Below are 18,829 nucleotides of genomic sequence, written 5' to 3' on the forward strand. Positions count from 1 at the left end.
TAGCAATAGAGATACATAAATAAGTACATAATAAGCACATAACATAAAGTTAATCGTATGGTACCCAAGAATGTACTAAAGAGCTGTGGACATCAGAAAAAGTACTTGGACAAAAACTTGAAGGAAGTGAGAGAATGAGTGATACAGATAACATGAGGGATTTGCTTTCTAGGCATAAGTGTTGGCCAGTTCAAAGGTCCTGAGGCGAGAGCATTCCTGATACATTGTGAGAAGAGCACAGAGGATGGAGTGGAATGAAGGAGGAAGAAGATTAGATGACACTAGGAAAGTAACGGGGTCCAGACCGAGTAGGTCTTTTTTGACGTTGAATCTGATAGCCATTGCGGGATTTCAAGCAGAAAACTGATGTGCTTGTGCTGACGTAATTTTAAGTGCGTCACTTCGGCTACCGTGTAAGAGTCACGGGTAGAGGCAGGAGATGGGTTAAGAGGTTGTTGAGGCAGTGCCGGTGGGTGATGGTGGTCCAGACCCGGGTGCCAACGGGGGTGTGCGTGGCAAGCGGTCGGTCTCTGAGCACAGTGTGAGGGCAGAGCCATCCGCTACGTTAGAGGAATTAAGAACGACTGAAAGGATCGTGGCCCGAACAGTTGGAAGCATGCGGTTGTCTTCAAGCGAAGGCGGCAGATGGGGCCGGCTGGGAGGGAGAGGAAGCCAGGGGCGGTTTTGGACATCACTGGTGGCCTTGACTGGAGGCGTGTCAGTGGCGTGGTAGGAGTGAAGGCTTACTGGAGCGGGTTCAAGAGAGACTGGGAGGAGGGGATTTGGAGACCCCGGGGACAAACGATTTGATCCAGAGCCGTTGCTGCAAAGGAGTGCGACGGAATGAGGCGCACTCTAACGGGTAACGTGGGGTCCAGAGGAGGTTCTGCTTTGTGAGACCACCTTTTGGAGGCTGGTGAGAACGATCTGACAGAGGAGCGTGGGAAAGTGGTGACGTAGAAGGTAAGTGAAGGAGCAGACGGAGTCAGAGGCAGGCGCACGGGAGGGAGAGCCAGTCTGTGCAAACAAGCGGCAAGGCAGAGCACGTGGCAGGTGAGGTGGTGGCGGGAACCCCCGCAGGTTCATTTCTGGTGCGTTTTTCTCAGGGATGGAGAAGTCAAGGCCATCGGTTGGGAAGGAGGACGGGAGGGATGTCACCCAAATTTTTAAGACATCTGCCATCCTTTGTTTTCTTGTCCTCGTTCATTTTTTTTCTTTTTCTTGTTTTTACCTTTGGTTCCCTTTCAGCTGCTGTTTCCTAAGTGTCTCTAGGGTGAGGGGAAGGCAAAGTGGTGGGCACAGGACAGGAAGAGGAAGTAATGCGTGTGTGTGCAAAAGAGAAATAGCAGTCAATCCAGAGACACACAAATCTGTGATATAAAAAACAGACAATAAGGGGCACGTGGGTGGCTCGGTCTGATAAGCGTCCAGCTCTTGGTTTCGGCTCAGGTCATGATCTCTCGGTTCGTGGGATCGAGTCCCACGTCAGGCTCTGTGCTGATAGTGCAGAGTCTGCTTGGGATTCTCTCTCTCCCTCTCTCTCTGCCCCTACGCTGCTGATGTTCTGTTTCTCTATGTCTCTCTCTCTCTTTCTCTCTCTCTCTCTCTCAAAATAAACAAGCTTAAAAAAATAGACAATAAAATTTTAAAATCCTACAACTTTCAACAAATACGTTGGTCAGAAAGGAGGCACAGTTAGTCTCCACAAACACCACATGTTCCTTTATTTGTATCGCCTTTTTGTTTGACTTGTTCTCAGGATCGTACTCAGCACTCACATTACCAGACATGAGTCACATGGGACCTAAACATTTCATCTAGGCACTTCTTGGACACATTTCTTTTTGAAGGAAGGGAAAATGAAATAACTTTTAAAGGTTTTCATGCCCAATGTGGGCTATGTTAACATCACACCCCCAATAAGGGTATGTAAGTTTTCTAAGGGTATAAATTATTTGGAGCCAAGTACTACTTTTCCATTTAAAATCGTAGGCTGGAGGGGCGCCTGGGTGGCGCAGTCGGTTAAGCATCCGACTTCAGCCAGGTCACGATCTCGCGGTCCGGGAGTTCCAGCCCCGCGTCAGGCTCTGGGCTGATGGCTCAGAGCCTAGAGCCTGTTTCCGATTCTGTGTCTCCCTCTCTCTCTGCCCCTCCTGCGTTCATGCTCTGTCTCTCTCTGTCCCAAAAATAAATAAACGTTGGAAAAAAAAATTCTTAAAATGGTAGGCTGGGAATCTGTCAGAACATCTTGAAAACGTGAGGATGTTAGATTTAAGGATGTTATCATTGAGTGGGAGACCGGGAATTACTCTTTCAGACCACACTTGTTTTAGGCCAAGAACATTAATTTCATGAATCCAATGGAGCCCTCCTTCTGTATGAGAACTACCTTACCTTTTAAAAAATATGTAATACTACAGGTAGTTTCCTTTTTTAAAAAAATTGTAGTAAAATAACATGTAACGTAACACTTACCGTCTTAATGAGGTTTAAGTGTACAATCCAGGGGCAGTAAATACATTCACAGTGCTGTGGAACCATCACCAGCATCTGTCTGCGGACCTCTTTCCACCTTCCCAAACTGAAACTGCATACCCATTAAACACTGAGTCCCCATTCTCCCATCCCCGGGCCCCTGTTAACCCCCAGTCTCCTTTCTGTGTCTATGGGTTTGAGGACTCTAAGCACCTCATAGCAGTGGGGCCATACGGTACTTGTCTTTTTGGGTCTGGCTCCTTTCACTTGGCATAATCTCATCGAGAAGCACCTAATGTTGAATTACTCCTCCTCCTCGTCCGTAGGTGGAGTCTCAGCTTTGCGGCCTGCTTTACGGCACCGATACTCACGTGGGGCGCTTCGATCAACAGATTCATCCTGGAAGACCACCTTGTGCAGCTGGCTGGACAGAGGCAGTTGGAGGTGTTCTGTCTTCACGCTGTGAGTAAACCAATCATAACCTGGCTTTAGTTCATCGGAAAGTGAAACAGAACAAAACAAAACAAGTGATGAGGTAAAAGAAAAGAGCCTTCCTCACGTTTCAGAGGGTGTTCATATAGTTCAACTAAAGTTGAAAATTGATACTATCCAGACACTCAACAAGGTGCTTCTTCTAAAATAGGGTTGTGCTTGTGAACGTTTCTTTATTATACGGCTCTCCTAACTGTCCTTCACCGGTAGTTGAACTGAACGACCAATGTCTGGTCAGTCTTCTGGCCTCCCAGAGCACCTTAGAGATTTTATAATGTGTATTTTAAAAATCTCTGTCTCAACTTCCTGTTCTAATGGCAAAGCCATAACTTACGCTGGGTCAAGACTCTGAACCATGTCTGTCGGGAAGGGTCAACTCTAGCAAAAGAGCTACCTTCTCCAGTTCCCCAGGCTTATTGTGACACTACACCGGAAGCCCAAGTTCAGTACTTTCTAAATTCCACAGAGTGGGTAAGCATAGCGGCATAATTAGAGAAGTCCATGGTTTTTTCTTTTTTTTTTTTTTCCTCTAGAAGCTGAAAGATGGGGTTAAAAAAATACCCAGGCGGCCTAACCTAATCTGCTTTCTCACTCCTAAAATGTCACTAGGCCATACTGGGGCCTTCTGCTGTTTTGGGATTTACCATGTATCCTGACGTTTGCAGGGACTTGAGGGGCTCACACCCTGCGTGATAAACTGTAGCTGCTTTCGACAGCCGTAAGGGCACTCTGATACCGTGTCCTCCTGCGGGAAGAGGGTCTTCCCTAGAGCCAGCTTCCCCTTCGTGGCTCAGAGGAAGGTTTCGAGGGATGCCTGAAGCAGCAGCTCCCGAGGCGGTGCGGCTCAAAGGTTATTGCACGACAGGGGTGGCCTTTGGAATAGCTGGCTACTGGCTTCCCCCTCTGAATTCCCCTCTAGAAAGAAGGCTACCCACTGATAATGTCCTGAACCAGATTTTTTTTTAACTTAAAAAAAAAAATAGGATTTTACTTTTGCTCATATATCTAGGAGCTGAAGAGCATTTGGCTCCGGGCTTTCCAGAATCCATTTACTCATTTGCATTCCCTCCTCTCCCTCTCTCCCCTCTCTCTCCTTCCCTCCCTTTTCCTTTCCCTCTCTGTCTATGCTAAATTTGACACAGATAAACATTTACATGGTTAAAAATTGAAAGAGAAAATATGAAAAGTAGAGAATAAACGTTGTTTTCCTTTCCCCATCTTCCTGGTTCCTCACTGGTAATCACTGGTAATCTGTTCTTTACTGGTAATCGCTCGAAGTGCTTTCTTAGCTAATTTTGCAGAGGTGCTTTCTAAGAAAAAGTGCTCATATATTATTATCCCTGCCCTTTGCACTAAAGGTTGAATATTGTACGCGGCGTCTGACATTTGACTTTTTCGGCTAATACATCCTGGAATCGTTCGCATCTCAGTACCCAGGTAGCTCCCTAACTCCTTTTCACAGCTAGAGAGTATGTTAGCATGACAATGTGCCACAGGTATGGTTGTTCCTAAGTGTTTGCTGTTCCAAATACTGTGGTGGTCCCTACCACTGGGACCTGTGTGAGTATTTTGAGGATGGGAGGGAATGGTATGTTCCCAGAAATGGAATTACCGAGTCAAAGGCCATATGCAATTATATTTCTGATAGATATTGCCAAAGTAACTGTCATAATTCTTTACTTTCCCATACTTTCACCAACCAAGGGTGGCCAATGATGATGGATGAAAAATATCCTTCCTGTGTACTTAGGATCTTCATTTCTTATTATGAGTAAAGTTGAGAATATTTTAGTGAGATTAAGAATCTTTAGTATTTCCTTTTATTTCCTTTTCTGTGAACTGTAGTTTGCTTATTTTTCTATTGCTTGGGGGTAGTTGACCTTACTGATTTCTAGACACAATTTATCTATTGGGGAGGTTAGCCCTATGTTATGTGAGCTTTCTTTTTGCACATTTATATCGTGTTTATCGTTTTGGTTTGGTTTCTTACTGAGATTGATTTTGCATGTGATAAAATGCACAGATCTTAAAAGTACAGTGTAATGAATTTTAACAAAGGTATTTACCTAGGTATCAATCTCCCAGATCTATTTTTTATATCAGTACTATACTGTTTTGATTGCTATAGCAATATATATTAGCTTTAGAAGAGAATGTAATAGTGTAATAGCTTTGTAATACAGTTTGAAATCAAAAAGTGTGATGCCTCCAGCTTTGTTCTTTCCCAAGATTGCTTTGGTTATGTGGGGTTTCATGCAAAGTTTAGGATTTTTTTCTATTTATTTTTTTCTATTTATTTTTTATTTTTTTCTATTACAACATCATTAGAATTTTGATAGGGAGTGCATTCAGTCTATAGGTGACATTGGGTAGTATGCACATTTTAATGTTAACTCTTCTGGTCCATGAATGCAAGATATCTTTCCATTTATTTGTGCCCTCTTTAATTTCTTTCATCAGTGTGTTACAGCTTTTGTTATTTAGGTCTTTCACTTCCTTGGTTAAATTTTTCGTATGTATTTTATTGTTTTTGATGCAGTTGTAAATGGGATTGTCTTCTTTATTTTCAGATAGTTTACTGTTAGTGCATAGAAATGCAGCTGATTTTTGCATGTTGGTTTTATATCCTGCAACTTTCCTGAATTTGTTTATTCTAACAGTATTTTGGTGGATTCTTAAGGATTTTCTGTCTGCAAGCTCATATCATCAGCAAATAGAGATAATTTTACCTCTTCCTTTCCAATTTGCATGCTTTTTTTTTTCTTGCCTAATTGCTCTGTCTAGGACTTTCAGTGCAGTATTGAATAGGAGTGGTGAGAGTGGGCACCTTTGCCTTTTTTTGTGATTTTAGAGGAAAAGTTTTCAACCTTTTACGACGGAGTGTGATGTTATGTGTGGGTTTGTCATATATGGCTTTTATTCTGTTGAGGTGTGTTTCTTCTATACCCAGTCTGTTGAGAGCTTTTATCATGAGAGAATGTTAAATTTTGTCAAGTACTTTCTCTGCATCTATTGAAACAACCATGATTTTTGTCTTTTATTCTATTACTGTGGTATGTCACACTTATTGATTTGTGGATGTTGAACCATTTTTGCATTCCCAGAATAAATCCCACTTGATCATGATACGTGGTCATTTTAACGTACTATTGAATTTAGGTTAGCTAGTATGTATTGAAAATTTTTGCATTTATATTCAACATGGATATTGGCCTGTAGTTCTCTTGTAGTATCCTTACCTGGCTTTGGTATCAGGGTAATGCTGGCCTGGTAAAAGGAGTTTGGAAGTGCTCCTTCCGCTTCTATTTTTTGGAAGAGTTTGAAAGGGATTGGTAAATGTTCTGTAGATTTCACCAATGAAGCCATCTAGTCCTGGACTTTTATTTGTGGGAGGTGTGTCATTACTGATTGAATTGCCTTGTTTGGGTCTATTCACATTTTCTCCATTTTTTAAAAGTGAGATATAATTGACTTATAACGTTTCATTTCAAGTGTACAACATAATGATATGTATAATCACCACAAGTCTAGTTAGCATCCATCACCATGCATAGGTACAATTGTTTTTTCTAGTGATGAGGACTTTTAAGCTCTCTCTTAGTATTTTTAAATATACAAAGTAGTAATATTAACTGTAGTCACCATGCTTTACATTACATCCCCATGACTTACTTATTTTATAACTGGAAGTTTTCACCAATTTCACTCTTCATCAATTTCACCTTACCCCATCACCACCTCTGGAAACCACCTATCTGTTCTCTATATCTGTGAGTTTGGTGTTTTGTTTTGTTTAGATTCTACATATAAGTAGAATTTTTGTCTTTCTCTATCTGACTTATTTCATTTAACATAATGCCATCGGGGTCCATCCGTGTTGTCGCTAACAGCAGAATTTCCTTGTTTATTATAATTGAATAGTTTTCCATTATATATATATACACACACATACTACATTTTCTTTATTCATCCACTGATGGGCATTTAGGTTGTTTCAATATATTGGCTATTGTAAATAATGCCATAGTGAACATGGAGGGGGGTGTGCAGACATTTCTTTAACATAGTGATTTTGTTTCCAGAAGTGGAATTTCTGAATCATATGGTATATCTAATTTTAGTTTTAACTGTTTTCCATAGTGGCTATACTAATTTTCATTCCCAACAACACTGCATAAGGGTTTCCTTTTTTCCACATTCTGCCAACACTTGTTATTTCTTGCCTTTTTGATAATAGCTGTTCTAATAGCTGTGAGGTGATATATCATTGTAGTTTTGATTTGCATTTCCCTGATGATTACTGATGTTGAGCACCTTTCCATGTACCTTTGGTCATCTGTATGTCTTTGGGAAAATGTCTGTTCATATCTTCTGATAGTTTTTAATTGGATCGATCGGGGTTTTGCTATTGAGTTGTATGAGTTCTTTATATATTTTGGGTATTACTCCTTTATCAGATATGATTTGCAAATATTTTCTCCCATTCTATTGATTGCCTTTTCATTTTGTTGATGGTTTCCTTTGCTGTACAGAAGCTTTCTCGTTTGATATAGTCCTACTTGTTTATTTTTGTTATTGTTGCCTTTGTTTTGGGGGTCAAATAAAAAAATCACTAACACCAATCAAGGAGCATACGTTCTGTGTTTTATTCTAAGAGTTTCAGGGCTTTAGGTCTTACATTCAATCTTTAATCCATTTTGAGTTAGTTTTTGTGTATGGTGCAGATAGTGGTCCAGTTTCATTCTTTTGCATGTTATTGTCGTTTTTCCAACACGTTTGTTGAAGATAAGCGTTGTATATTTTTGTTGCCTATGTTGTAAACTAACTGACCACATACGTACGGGGTATTTCTAGATACAAATTTCCAGATTCAACTTTTTGGATTGTTTGTTCTAATTCTGTAAAAAATGCCATTGGAATTTTGCTAAGGATTGCCTTGAATCTGTAGTTTGCTTTAAGTAGTGTGCACATTTTAACAATATTCTTCTAATCCATAACCATAGAATATTTTTCCATTTGCTGGTGTCATCTTCAGTTTCTTTCATCAGTGTCTTAGAGTTTTCAGTTTGTAGTTTCTGTGTCTCCCTCTCTGTCTGCCACTCCCCTGCTCGTGCTCTGTCTCTCTTTCTGTCTCTCAAAAGTAAATAAACACTGAAAAAATTAAAAAAAAAAAAAAAAGAAACACAACTGGTTTTTGTATATTGATTTTGTATCCTGTGATACAGATTACTGCATTTGCTTATTCCAGCAGGTTTTTTGATGGAGTATTTAAGGTTTTCTGTATATAATATCATGTCATCTGCATATAGTGACAATTTTACTTCTTCCTTTCCAATTTGAATGAACTCCCTCCCCCACTTTTGTTTTGCTTAATTGCTTTGGTTAGGACGTACAATATTATATTGAATAAAAGTGGCAAGAGTGGACTTCCTTATCCTGTTCCTGATCTTGGAGGAAATGGTTTCAGTTTTTCACTGTTGATTATGATGTTAGCTGTGAGCTTGTTATATGTTGAGACCTTGTCATATGTTGTCATAGCTGTGGCCTTTATTATGTTAAGGTACATCCCTCTATACCCAGTTTGTTGACAGTTTTTATCATGAAAGGATGTTGAATTTCATCAAGTGCTTTTTCTATATCTATTAAGGTAATCATGATTTTTATCCTTCATTTTGTTAATGTGGTGTATCTCACTGATTAATTTGTGGATGTTGAACCATTATTGCACCCTTGAAATAAATCCCACTTGATCATGGCATATGATCCTTTTAAGTTATTGTTGAATTTGGTTTGCTAATATTTTGTTGAGGATTTTGTATGTATGTTCATCAGGGATCTTGGCCTATAATTTTTGTTTCTTGTACTGTCCTTCTGTGGTTTGGTATCAGGGTAAGTGCTGATCTTGTAAAATGAGTTTAGAAGTGTTCTCTTTTCTTCTATTTTTTGGATGAGTTTGATAAGGATTAGTATTAATTCTTCTTTAAATGTTGGGTAGAATTTACCAGTGAAACCTGGTCGTGGACTTTTGTTTATTGGGAGGTCTTTGATTACTGATTCAATTTTCTTACTGGTAATTGGTTTGCTCATATTTTCTATTTCTTCATGATTCATCTTGGTAGACTGTGTTTGTTTCTAAGAATTTATCCATTTCTTTCAGGTTGTCCAATTGTTGGTGTATAATTGTTCATAGTAGTGTTTTATGGTCCTCTGTATATCTGTGGGATCAATTGTAATGTCTGTCTTTTCTTTTTTTTTTAATTTATTTTTTTTTCAATATGACCTTAACTTTAAAAAGCCTCAGGGTACAAATACAATAAAGTCATTCATTAAAATATTTAAAACTGATGGCAACATAATAACAGTTGTATTCCATACTGCTTTTTCGTCTTGGCAGGACAATTAATAAGACAGGGTTTGGGTTTTTTTTTTTCTTTCTCAAATTTTTATTTAAATTCCAGTTAGTTAACATACAGTGTAATGTTAGTTTCAGGTGTAGAATTTCTGATTTATTTGAGTTTTCTCTCTTTTTATCATGAATCTAACCAAAAGTTTTTCTATTTTTTGAAAAACACAGTAGTTAATTGATCTTTTCTATTGTGTTTTTGCTCTATTTCATTTATATCTGCTCTGCTCTTTGTTATTTCCTTCCTTCTGCTAACTTTAGGCTTACTTCTTCTTTTTCTAGTTCCTTAAAGGGTATCATTAGATTGTTTATTTGAGATGTCTTTTGTATCTTAATGTTGGCATTTATTGCAATGAACTTCCCTCTATAGAGCTGCCTTTGCTGCATCGTGTAAGTTTTGGTATGTTGTCTTCCCATTTTCATTTGTTTCCAGACATATATTGATTTCTTTTTTGACCATTGGTTGTTCAATAGTATATTGTTTAATCTCTACAAACTGTGAGTTTTCCAGTTTTCTTCTTGTAATTGATTTCCAGTTTCATAGCATTGTGGCTGGAAAAGGTGCTTGATATGATTTTAGTCTTCTTAAATATCTTAAGACTTGTTTGGAGGCTGAACATATGATCTGTCTTGGAGATTGTTCCATGTGCCTTTGAGAAGAATGTATATACTTTTGCTCTGAGATGGAATGTTCTATGTGTATCTGTTACGTCCATCATCTAACAAGACATTTAAGGTCAATGTTTCCTTGTTGATTTTCTGTCTAGGATATCTATCCATTAATGAAAGCGGGGTATTAGAGTCCCCTGCTATTATTGTATTGCTGTCTATTTCTTCTTTTGGGTTTGTTAATATTTGCTTTATATATTTAGTATTCTTATGCTGGGTGCATAAATATTTACACATATTATATCCTTTTGTTGGATTAACCCTTTTTTCATTGTGTAATGCCTTTCTTTGTCTCTTGTTTTTATTTTAAAGTCTATTTTGTCTGATATAAGTATAGCTACCCTAGATTTCTTTTGGTTTCCATTTGCATAGAATATCATTTTCTATCCCTTTGCCTTCAGTCTCTGTGTGTCTTTACATCTGAAGTGAGTTACCTATAGACAACATATAGATGAGTCTTGTTTTTTTTAATCCATTAAGCCACTCTATTTCTTTTAATTGGATAATTTAGTCCATTTATATTTAAAGTAATTACTCATAAGTATAGGCATACCTCAGTGGTACTGCAGGTTTGGTTCTAGACTACCATAGTAAAGCTAATATTGCAATAAACCAAGTCAGATGGATTTTTTTGTTTTCCCTGTGCTTATAAAAGTCATGTTTATACTATACTGTAGTCTAAGTGTGTCATTGCATTATGCCTTAAAAAATGTACATACCTTAATTAAAAAATAACTTACTGCTGATGACTGCTTACCATCACCTGAACTTTCATCAAGTCATAATCACTGTTGACAGATCACCATAAAAATAATAGTAATGAAAATGTTTGCAATACTGTGCAAATTACCAAAATGTGACATATAGACATGAAGTAAGCAAATGCTGTCAGAAAAGTGGTGCCAATAGACTTGTGGACACAGGATTGCCACAAAACTTCAATTTGTAAAGAGAAAAGGGGGGGAAGAAAAGCAGTATCTGTGAAGTGCAATAAAGCAAAGCACAATAAAACAAGATATGCCTGTGTGTAGTTACTGCTTATTTTTGGCTCTTTGTTATTTTTTGGCTGTTTTGGTTGTGTACTTGTTACCATTTTGTTTGTTGTTTTGAAGGACCGTTGTCCTTCATTTCTTGCTCTCTTTTTTGTGGTTTGATGGTTTTTCTGTAGTGGTATGCTTAGATGCTTTTTTCTTTATTATTTTCTTTGTGTATTTACGATAGTTCTTTGCTCTGTGGTTACCATGAGGCTTACCTAAAATGATTTGTATTTGTAACAGTCTGTTTTAACTTGGTAGCAGTTGAAGTTCAAACGCATTCTAAAAGTCTGAATTTTTACTCTCCCCCCTCTTTGTTTTGTATGTCAGTTTTTTCTTGTGTATTTATTAACAAATGATTGTAATTATAGTTATTTTTTACTACTTTTGTCTTTTAACCTTCATATTGATTTATCTATCACCTTTTCAACATTAGATTATTTTGAATTTTACTATATATTTACATTTACCAATGAGATTTATACTTTTCATGGTTTTCTGTTGATTAGTGCCCTATTGTTTCAGCTAAAGAAGTCCCTCTAACATGTCTTGTAAGGCCAGGCCCGTGGTGATAAACTCCTTTCTCTTTTGTTTGTTTCGAAAACTCTTTATCTCTCCTTCAGTTCCAGCTTTGTCAGATACAGTATTCTCGGTTGGTAGCTGTTTTCCCTTCAGCACTTTGAATATAGCATGCTACCCTCTCTCGGACAGTAAGTTTTGTGTCGAAAAATCGGTTGATAGCGTTGCCTTGTGTGTGACAAGCTTCTTTCCTTTTGTTGCTTTCAAGATTCTTTGTCTTTGATTTTTGACAGTTTCATTATAATGTATCTTGGTGAAATCTTCTTCGGGTCATACCTGATGGGGATCTTTCCGCATCATGCACCTGGATGTATAGACATATACTTTAAAGTCTCTTGGGTAAATACCTAGAAATGGGACTGTTGGGACACGGGATAAGCTTTTCTTTAAAACTCATGAGAAATGCCCAGCTGTCCAGACTGTCTTTTTCAACATCTGTACTTGCTCTTCGTCCTTGCCAACGCTTGGGACCGTCACTCCTGAGTACTCACCAGGTGCCAAATATGTGGGTCTTGATTAATCACCCCATTCATTTATTTTATATTTGCCCACTTACAATTTTGCTTCTCCCTAAATAAAATCAAAAATGTGTTTGGGCCTCTTTATTCAGGTCACATCACCAGTTGCTTTTGACCCTTTCCATCTTGGTTAACAAAGTACTCCAAATATAGCAGCCATTGAGTATAGTTAAAGACTTATTCTTTGCCTTATACTTCCTGTATAAATATTCCAGATGCAGAGAAAGCCCACTTAAAACTCCAGGACAGACCAGGCTTCATGGAAGTGCCTTGAATAGAAGAAAAGGAGCATGGCACTTTTACTCAGAAGAACACCCAGGTTATGTCAGACAATTGGAACGGATCTCTCCCTGGAGATAGTTTAGATATAGAGATAAAAAAATATTAGTACACTTTGATTCCTAGCATTTGGTCTATTCTTCTCTCAAGGCCGTCAGGTCAGGACCAGTGGGAAGAAGCAGCAACTGTGGAAGCGAACACTGTAATTTGGTGTCTTCTTCCCAGGCGGTGGGAGGAGGGGAGCATTTCTAGAAGCAGCCCTGGTCTTTTTCTCTGGCGGTGCCCTCCCCTGACCTCCTGTATCCCCAGCTTCGTCTAGTGGGAAGGACTCAGAGAGAGGAGCTGCTTCCCCTGCACGTCTAAACCTTTCTGCAAGAATCTGCAGGGGAAAGTGGCAGAGATTAGCAGATTCCTTGGCCCAACACAGGTATCTGGGTGTCTGTCCACCAACCACTAGAAGTTAAAATAAAGTCAGCGTGCATAAGCTTGATGCACCATCTGTTAGAATAATGGCAAGGGAGGTTGTGAAAAGGACACACCTTTCTTTCAAAATATGTGGGGTGAAATGGAAATGTGATTTTCCAAAATGAGGCATTAAAAAAAAACAAAAACCTTTTGGTGACCAGACATGAGAAGAGAAAGCCATAAGGAGGTATCTCAAATTGGTTTTGTGTGTGTGTGTGTGCGTGTGTGTGTGTGTGTGTGTGTGTGTGATGGGACTGTGTGTGATGGGACTGTGTGTGATGGGACTGTGTGTGATGGGACTGTGTGTAGGGCACTGGAGGCCACTAAAAGGGTCTTGTCTTTCTCTGAGTGAGAGAGTGAGAGGAGAGGTCATAGGAAGGCAGAGAGCAGGGAGTGATATGGTCCGATTTACCCTGCCAAAGCCTCCTCCCTCTGACTGCTATGGGGAAGGCCAGAAGCAGAGATACCTGGTAAGAGGCTTCTGCAATGATCCAGGAGAAAGATGATGGAGGCTGGACCTGGTCAAAATGGTGCGGGTTGTGAGTAGGGATCAAATTCTCAGGGTTTTTGTTTGTTTGTTTGTTTTTTTGTTTTGAAGTAGGAACAGTAAGATTTTCTGACACGATGGGGGTGGGATAGGAGAAAGAGGATGTGAGAATGACTTCAAGATTTCTGGCCTGAGAAACTGGAAGAATGAAGCTGCCATCCGCTGGAAGGAGGGTCTTACGGGAAGCTGGTGTGGCTGGGGGTGTGAAGTTCAAGAAGCCTGTTGACCTGCACTTAATAAACTTGCGGAATCATGACAAGTATGGAAGTGCCTGGGAGGGGAAAGGTAGAAAAAGAACAAGGAGATCAGGTTTTTAACAAAAGTCAGGATAAAGGGAAGAGCCTCACCTCTTTTCAAACGCTGTTGGAAGATGAAGTTCTTGAACTCTGCCTCTTTCCATCTTACGAACTTCTTCTAGTAACGTTCTGTTGCAGGTATTTCTAATCCTGTATCGTATGGGAAAGATAAAAAGAACACATGAGCTTTACACGGTGTAAGCAACAATTTCTCCCTCTTGGGTAGCTGGACATCCCTTGCCTACAGGCTGTACGATGAGATGCGATGCATTGTGCCCAGCCTCCGAGCGAAACCAGTCTTGCTTTCCCAGCAGCTACAAGGCGTTACCAGAGGGGGTGCTGCAGCCGCCCCGAACACTGCCGACTCTCCGTGCAAGTCTGTAGATCTGGGTGTGTGTCTAAGTTGCAGGGGCCGTGACTCTGGACGAGTCAATCTGCATGCATTTTAGCCAGACAGTTGAAGGTTCAGAGGACTGAGACGTGATTCCGTATGACTTTTTCTACCATGGTCACTAGTTGGGAATCTTGATTCTCAAGTTTTCAGCTGTGTGCTGCCTCCAACCCTCACTTCGATCAGAGAGACCTAGGACTACCTGTGCCGTTCACAGCAGTCGTAATGGCAGAGTGGATGTGTCCTGTCAGTGCTTGACCACAGGTGTGGGTTTCTGACTTGAAACCGACAAGACAGTGCTCCCCCTTTCTGTGGCAACTTGTTTTCATTAGGGTCTCTATCTGTATTCATGCACTCATCATTCATCCGCTCCAGTATTCTTTAAGTTTCTTTGAGCCACAATTAGATACCAAAGCAAAAATAGACATTGTCTCTACTTTCTCTTTTTTAAATTTTTTTAACATTTGTTTCTGAGAGAGAGAGAGAGACAGAGCATGAGCGGGGGAGGGGCAGCAGAGAGAGAGGGAGACACAGAATCCGAAGCAGGCTCCAGGCTCTGAGCTGTCAGCACAGAGCCCGACGTGGGGCTCGAAGTCACAAACCGTGAGATCATGACCTGAGCCGAAGTCGGACACTTAACCGAGTAAGCCACTCAGGAGCCCCGGTTTCTGCTTTCGCAACGCTTCCGACGTATATAGAGAGACAGTCAACAGACAAGTACATGAATGAGCCATGTCAGAGGGAAACAGGTATGATGGAAGGGGCCCCACGTGGCACCATTCCAGTGTGAGGCAGAGGTAGAAGCTTCCAAGGGTGTTAGCAAAGCCATCTCTGGTGAAGTGGAATTTGAGCTGGGGTGAAGGAGGAGAAGCCGGTTAGTGAAGGAGGGTGTGGGAGAGCATTCTGGACAGAGGAGACCCACTCTGGGAAACCCCTGTGGTGGGAGGGGCACAGTAAGCATGACCTGACAGAGGCGGGGTAGATGGGGCTGGAGCAGGCCATCTGTGGCCTTGGGAGGGGTCTGGCAGGCGCTAAGAAGTGACACAGAGGACAGCTCACGGACTCCTGGGTAGTCATAGCCGCTCACATCCCCAGACAAGTACAATTAAAAAGTGCAAGAGTTTAGGCTGGTAGTAAGACTTGGTGCTTTATAAATTTGAGGCTGGCTGAGACAGAAAATCACGGGAAGACGGAAGATTGGGTGATTGGGAGAAATTATTAGAGAGGTCAGTGGTCAAGTTTTGGAACAAAAACCATCAAAGAATGTGATGCCACACACTTCAAAATTGTATTATAAAAGAATTAATAAGCCGGGGTGCCTGGGTGGCTCAGTTGGGTAAGCCTCTGACTTCAGCTCAGGTCATGATCTCGAAGTTCCTGAGTTCCAGCCCTGGGTCTAGGTCTGTGCTGCGGGCTCAGAGCCTGAAGCCTGCTTTGGATTTTGTCTCTCTCTCTCTGCCCCCTCCCTACTCACGCTCTGTCTCTCTCAAAAATAAGCATAAAAAAAAAAATAAAAAAATAAAGAATTAACAAGCCTAAACACTAATGTATACTTGAAGAAAAACACATGTGTCTAACTGGTATGCTTCAATTTTAGGAATTTTCTAAGCTGTTCCCTAAACAAAGGAAGCTGCCTTTCTCGCTAGGCAGCAGCTGTTCTACTGATATTTTAACTTAAAACCTGTGACTGTGACGTCACTGTGTTGGCACTGCATTGAATCTCTTGAAATCCTTTTGGATTAAAGTAAAATTATGAACATGTAACAAGCGAACACTTTACCATGTTCTTCGTATGTTGACTACAAGGTTTATCTGTCTCCGGTGTATCAGGAAGTTGCTGATGGGAAGTAACTTAACAAACGAACAACGAAGGAAATGTAGTTAACAAGATATGGTTTGAATGTTGGAAAAGAAAAGCCATACTTTATTTGACAGGTTCAGAAGTCTGTGATTATTCATTATAAAAAAGCTTTACTTACTGTATGTCTATCTAACGACATTTTTGGACATCACAATGTAAGGAAAGGTGAAGAGTGATGGAGGAGAACATTTTGTAGAGCAGTTGAAATAGAGGCACAGGCTATATTTGCTGTTTACTCGAAAATGAACAGTTTTTGTTTTATGGAAAGGAAGTTCAAGGTAGAGTATAAACATCTTCTAACACCTGGGAATGGATTATAAATAGTAAAATATGGTATTTGTCACTTATGATTTTTCTGTAGAATAAACAATAGAACTAAATTATCAAGGAAGTACGCATGAGAGATAAATAAAAAGATCCGTACATAAATACCAGCATGTGGCAGGTAATTTTCTAAACACTTTATATGTATTAGCTGTTCTAATCGTAATTCCGTGAGATAAAGTGCTGTCATTTGAAATGTAGATTGGTACGTTGACATTAGATTGAATTTGAAATCTCACACATTTTATATAAAATATATATTAAAAGTGACACCTAAACCACATCAGTTTTCGTTACAGCGTATATTTGGAACTTTCCAAACTCAAAACCATGCTGGCTCTAAAGCAGATAGAGAAACGCTCAGTTTGGCTGTCCAGAAAAGCCCTCCCCAGATAATCAGGGCACCCTTCAAGCCACCACATTTTCTCCTCACTGCACAGCAGGAAGCCACACGGCGGGGGGAGAGGCGGGCAGCAGGGATGCAGTTCACCATGTTAGCTCTGGGATCCTGTCGACGAGGTCCTTTGTACAGCTCCTGAGGGAGAGCCTTGGGATGGTGGTTCTGGTAGTAGGTCCTAAGGGGCAAGGTCTGAAGTCTAATCTGAAGCAGAAGCAACCACCTCGCTCCCTGGTTTCCTCACACCCCCAGTTTCTGTACGTGTACCTGCCTCCTCAGGTCCTCCCCCTCTTACCACCCTCTCCAGCAACTTCTCTTCATTCCTTACCTTCCTAGATTTGAGGCCGGGAAACAACAGTTTCAAGCACTTGTGTACCCAGTAAAGTATTTCTCAGGTGCTGAAATACTGCTCATTTCCAGTGACACTGTTTCCCTTTTTCCCCCACGGAAATGAGTTTCATTTCATCCATGTTATCAAATAAATAGCCATTTGTGGCCTGAATTAAAAAAAAAAATACTGCTACTTACATTTTTTTGAGAAAATGTGCCTTTAGATGCAAATAGATGTGCAATTGAGTATTTGGAACATAATTGGCTATCGGGACCATCTACGTGCATTTACATGGATTCTTCTGAAAGTCACGGTGAAGACGCATGGGCCACTCCTTTTTCCTGGGAATCTTTGTCTAGTAAATTCCATAGTTATGAAAAGGATCCTAAATATTTCCTTGATAATGTGTAACTGTAGGATGGCTAAAATGTAATACTTAACAGCTCTGAAAATTATTTGGAAAGTGATCCATGGCATCGAGTGTAGGTCTTAACTTGGATCTTTTACAACCTGTGGCTTCTGTCACTTGATTCCCCAGTGATGTCATCATCTAGCCATAGAGCCTAGATTTCCAAAGAGAGAGAAGGGTGCGCTGGATGCTGAGGGGTCCTGTTAGAATCATCCTCTCAGTATGTTAGCATCTTCGTCTGTAACTGAGTATGGCCAAGGTGGTCTGCAAGTTCCCAACTGCATTTTAAAGGCAAGTAAGAGTAATCCTGAATTTTTCATTGTCTTTAATTACTTGAGGCCCCCCTTTTTTTCATTGAGTAAAGATAAGTTAGCATACCACATTTTTTGTTTTTGTTTTGTTCTGTAATATGGTAAATAGAGGTGGGAAAATCTGCCATCCAAAGGGACTGTGAAATTTGTACTTTAGTGTAAGTGTTATGTAACTCAAAGAAAGTATTTTAGTAGTATATACGGTCTTTTAAAATGCAAATCACATGTATATTTGAATTATTTCATGTTTTTACTTAATTTTCATGTAAGTATCTCCCTAGGATTATACCAAGATTTTTTAAAGATTTTTTAAATGTTTATTTATTTATTTTGAGAGAGCGAGCGAGCAAGGGGAGGGGCAGCAGAGAAAGGGAGCAAGAGAATCCCAAGCAGGCTCCACACTGTCGGTGCAGAACCCAGTGCAGGGCTCGATCTCACCGACCATGAGATCCTGATCGGAGCTGAAATCAAGAGTCAGATGCTTAACCAAGTGAGCCACCCAGGCGCCCCATTTGTACCAAGATTTTGAAATCATTCTGGATCATAGAATATTTTATAAGCAGGAAATATAAGTAGAGTAGTAAAGGAGATAGATATGTTGAGGTTAAAAACAAAACCGAGCCAAAAGAACTGCTCCTAAAAGTCCGGTGGCTTTAGTGGCAGCATTTTACAGCAAGCTTGACAGATGAACTTCGCTGTGCTGTGAGTATATAGCAGTTCATTTAAAAATGCCATCTCAGGGGTGCTGGGTGGCTCAGTCAGTTGAGCAACCGACTCTTGATTTCAGCTCAGGTTTGTGGGGTGGAACTCCACTAAGGCTCCACGCTGAGTGTGGAACCTGCTTAGGATTCCCTCTCTCTTCCCCTCCCCTGCTCACGCGCACGTACACACCCTCTCTCTCAAATAAATAAAAGTTAAAAAAATACAAATGCCATCTCAGATAAACAATTTGGAAGAATTGAGAAATTAATTAAAGAAAACCAAATTTATGCTTTTTAAGAAATACATACTATCCATATTATACATGTGCCCAACGAGGTGTTTTAAG

General features: G+C 40.2%; 1 protein-coding gene across 1 annotated transcript in view; it reads right to left on the bottom strand.

Moving 5' to 3' along the window:
* Window positions 1-444: 444 nt before the first annotated feature.
* Window positions 445-18,829, bottom strand: part of LOC124506879 (phospholipid-transporting ATPase IB-like) — a 188,388-nt gene continuing 170,003 nt past the window's right edge. The window contains exons 34-38 of the mRNA XM_047072938.1: window positions 16,767-16,908; window positions 13,950-14,071; window positions 13,809-13,907; window positions 2,783-2,935; window positions 445-823 (exon numbers count right to left, since the gene is read on the bottom strand). Coding sequence (XP_046928894.1) covers window positions 445-823; window positions 2,783-2,935; window positions 13,809-13,907; window positions 13,950-14,071; window positions 16,767-16,908 — 895 coding nt within the window. The remainder of the gene's footprint in view (window positions 824-2,782; window positions 2,936-13,808; window positions 13,908-13,949; window positions 14,072-16,766; window positions 16,909-18,829) is intronic.

This window comes from Lynx rufus, unplaced genomic scaffold, assembly GCF_022079265.1.
Source record: "Lynx rufus isolate CCGP_SWC_20201006 ecotype Redwood Valley unplaced genomic scaffold, mLynRuf1.p SCAF_1, whole genome shotgun sequence".
Lineage (NCBI taxonomy): Eukaryota > Metazoa > Chordata > Mammalia > Carnivora > Felidae > Lynx > Lynx rufus.